Source organism: Geospiza fortis, unplaced genomic scaffold (genome assembly GCF_000277835.1).
Source record: "Geospiza fortis unplaced genomic scaffold, GeoFor_1.0 scaffold387, whole genome shotgun sequence".
In the NCBI taxonomy this organism is placed as follows: Eukaryota; Metazoa; Chordata; class Aves; order Passeriformes; family Thraupidae; genus Geospiza; species Geospiza fortis.
Window position 1 is genome coordinate 79,410 of NW_005054546.1, and position 3,224 is coordinate 82,633.

Here is a 3,224-nt window from a genome sequence, read left to right on the forward strand (position 1 = left end):
TGGGAAGCTCTGAAATGCCAGGAGCAGCTGCTGTGCTCCCTACCAGGCATGGAATGATGATCCCTAGATTTTTTTCTGCACTCAGCGATCCCTTTTGAGCTTCAATCCTCCCTGGAAGGGGCTCAGTGTGAATCCCCTGGCAGTGCAAACCTGTTTGGGAAGCTCTGCAGCCCCTGAAGTGCCAGGAGCAGGGGATTCACACTGCCAGGGGATTCACACTGAGCCCCTTCCAGGGAGGATTGGAGCTCAGAAGGGAGCACTGAATGCAGTGAAAAACTGGGGATCATCATCCCATGCCTGATAAGGGAGCACAGCAGCTGCTCCTGGCATTTCAGAGCTTCCCAGCTGGGGTTTGCAGTGCTGGGGGATTCACACTGAGCCCCTTCCAGGGAGGATTGAAGCTCAAAAGGGATCGCTGAGTGCAGAAAAAAACAGAGGACTGGAGCTCAGAAGAGGTCACTGAGCACAGTGAAAATCAAGGGATCACCATCCCATCACTTGTGCAGAGCTTCCCACTGACCAGCTGGGGTTTGCAGTGCTGGGGGATTCACACCGAGCCCCTTCCACGCAGGACTGGAGCTCAGAAGGGAGCACTGAGTGCAGAGAAAATCTAGGGATCACCATCCCATGCCTGGTAGGAGCGCAGCAGCTGCTCCTGGCATTTCAGAGCTTCCCACTGACCAGCCAGGTTTGCTGGGTTTGCTGGGTTCTCACTGAGCCCCTTCCACAGAGGACTGCAGGCTTGGGGTGCTGGGGCTTCCCAGAGGGGTAAAGCAGACACGCTGCAAGGGTTTCTGAAATGCTTGCAGCAAAAGAGAGAAATTTGGGGCTGGGATGTGTGTGTTGGAGCAGCGGAGCTCAGAAGGCAGCACTGAGTGCAGAGCACTGAGTGCCACTGAGTGGCACTTCAGGGTGTGCAGAGCTTCCCACTGACCAGCTGGGTTTGGAATGATGATCCCTAGATTTTCTCTGCACTCAGTGATCCCTTTTGAGCTCCAATCCTGCGTGGAAGGGGCTCGGTGTGAATCCCCCAGCACTGCAAACCCCAGCTGGTCAGTGGGAAGCTCTGCACAAGTGATGGGATGGTGATCCCTTGATTTTCACTGTGCTCAGTGACCTCTTCTGAGCTCCAGTCCTCTGTGGAAGGGGCTCAGTGTGAATCCCCTGGCAGTGCAAACCTGTTTGGGAAGCTCTGCAGCCCCTGAAGTGCCAGGAGCAGGGGATTCACACTGCCAGGGGATTCACACTGAGCCCCTTCCAGGGAGGATTGGAGCTCAGAAGGCATCAGTGAATGCAGTGAAAAACTGGGGATCATCATCCCATGCCTGGTAGGGAGCACAGCAGCTGCTCCTGGCATTTCAGAGCTTCCCAGCCAGGTTTACAGTGCCAGGGGATTCACACCGAGCCCCTTCCAGGGAGGACTGGAGCTCATAAGGGATCATTGAGTGCAGAGAAAATCCAGGGATCATCATCCCATGCCTGGTAGGGAGCACAGCCAGGGTGGCTGCCAGGTTCTCCTCACCTGCTCCTGGCACAGACAGGGTGTGCAGAGCTGACCAGTCAGGTTTGCAGTGCCAGGGGATTCACACCGAGCCCCTTCCAGGGAGGACTGGAGCTCATAAGGGATCATTGAGTGCAGAGAAAATCCAGGGATCATCATCCCATGCCTGGCAGGGAGCACAGCAGCTGCTCCTGGCATTTCAGAGCTAACCAGCTGCTCCTGGCACTTCAGGGTGTGCAGAGCTCCCCGGCTGAGGTTGGCAGCCAGCAGGTTCTCCCGGTTTCTCCTGCCCACGTATCCCCACCCTGCAGTGACTCACGGAGCAGCCCGCCCCACAGCTGTCAGCTGCAGAGGTGCAAAGGGCATTCAGCCCAAGCAAGAATCGAGCCCCCCATCCTCTGCTTTGCCACCAAACGGTGCCAGACTGATCCCAGTTCTGTGCTCGTCCTTCCTCTCTCCTCATCCCCTGAACTGGGACATGATGCCTTCAGGGGTGCTGACATCTCAGAGCCACTTGCACGCTGCTCTGGTGGGTGCAGACAGCTCCGAGGTCTCTGTGCTGTGGGGTGGATGTGCTGAGATGTCTGCACAGGGCAGCTGCAGATGGGGGGGGCAGGAGAGGCTGCAGAGGGTCAGGGGTGGCTGTCCCTGTCCCTGTACAGGTACACAGCAGGCAGGGGTGTGATGGTGTTCACAGGGGTCTCAGGTTGAGGGAAGAGACGAGGATCTGACTCCATGTTTCAGAAGGCTTGATTTATTATTTTATGATATACATTATATTAAAACTATACTAAAAGAATAGAAGAAAGGATTTCATCAGAAGGCTAGCTAAGAATAGAAAAAGAAGGAATGATAACAAAGGCTTGTGTCTCGGACAGAGAGTCCGAGCCAGCTGGACTGTGATTGGCCATTAATTAGAAACAACCACATGAGACCAATCACAGATGCCCCTGTTGCATTCCACAGCAGCAGATAATCATTGTTCATATTTTGTTCCTGAGGCCTCTCAGCTTCTCAGGAGGAAAAAATCCTAAGGAAAGGGTTTTCCATAAAAGATGTCTGTGACACAGGGGTGCCTGTAGCTGTCCCTGCACTCCTCACTGCAGATCTCTTCTGTGGCTCCAGACTCACATCAAGAGCAGAGCCTTCAGCTCCCCAAGCCTGGGGTCCCCTCAGGGACCATCAGGAGGGTGTTTGCCCTCCCTCAGCACCGCCAGACCCATCCCTGTGCCTCTCCCCCGGCAGGGTTTCGGGATGTCCACGTCCAGCTGCTCCTCAGCTTTGGGCTGCTGGTGGCCTTCCTCAGCCGCTATGGGCCGGGCAGTGCTGCCATCATCATCCTCATCACAGCCTTCTCCATCCAGTGGGCTGTCCTCATGCAGGGCATGCTTCGCTTCCTCCTCAACGGCAAAATTTACGTGGGAGCTCAGAGGTAAGGCAGGAGGGAGCTGCTGAGCCCAGCCCAGCCCTGGCACGCTGGCTCCCTCCTCTGTAAAACCCGGCGCTCTGCTTTGGAGGAGGATTTTGCAGACAAGTGGGATGGGGTTGTTTGAGTACCCTAAATGAGAGATGTGGGACTCCAGGGGCTCTTCAAAATGCAGTTTATTCCATCCAAGAGGTTACAGCAGTGCAGGGCCGTGGGTGACAGAGCTGTGCCCACAGCTGTCAGCCCCAGCTGCAGGCAGGCCTGGAGACCCTTTGGTTTTGGTTACAATGCATTATA

The 3,224-nt window shown here is 55.6% G+C and overlaps 1 protein-coding gene across 1 annotated transcript in view; it reads left to right on the forward strand.

Moving 5' to 3' along the window:
- The first annotated feature begins 1,475 nt into the window (after positions 1–1,475).
- RHBG (Rh family B glycoprotein) overlaps positions 1,476–3,224 on the forward strand; it is an 8,005-nt gene continuing 6,256 nt past the window's right edge. The window contains exons 1-2 of the mRNA XM_005429413.2: positions 1,476–1,482; positions 2,747–2,933. Of these exons, the coding sequence (XP_005429470.1) occupies positions 1,476–1,482; positions 2,747–2,933 (194 nt within the window). The remainder of the gene's footprint in view (positions 1,483–2,746; positions 2,934–3,224) is intronic.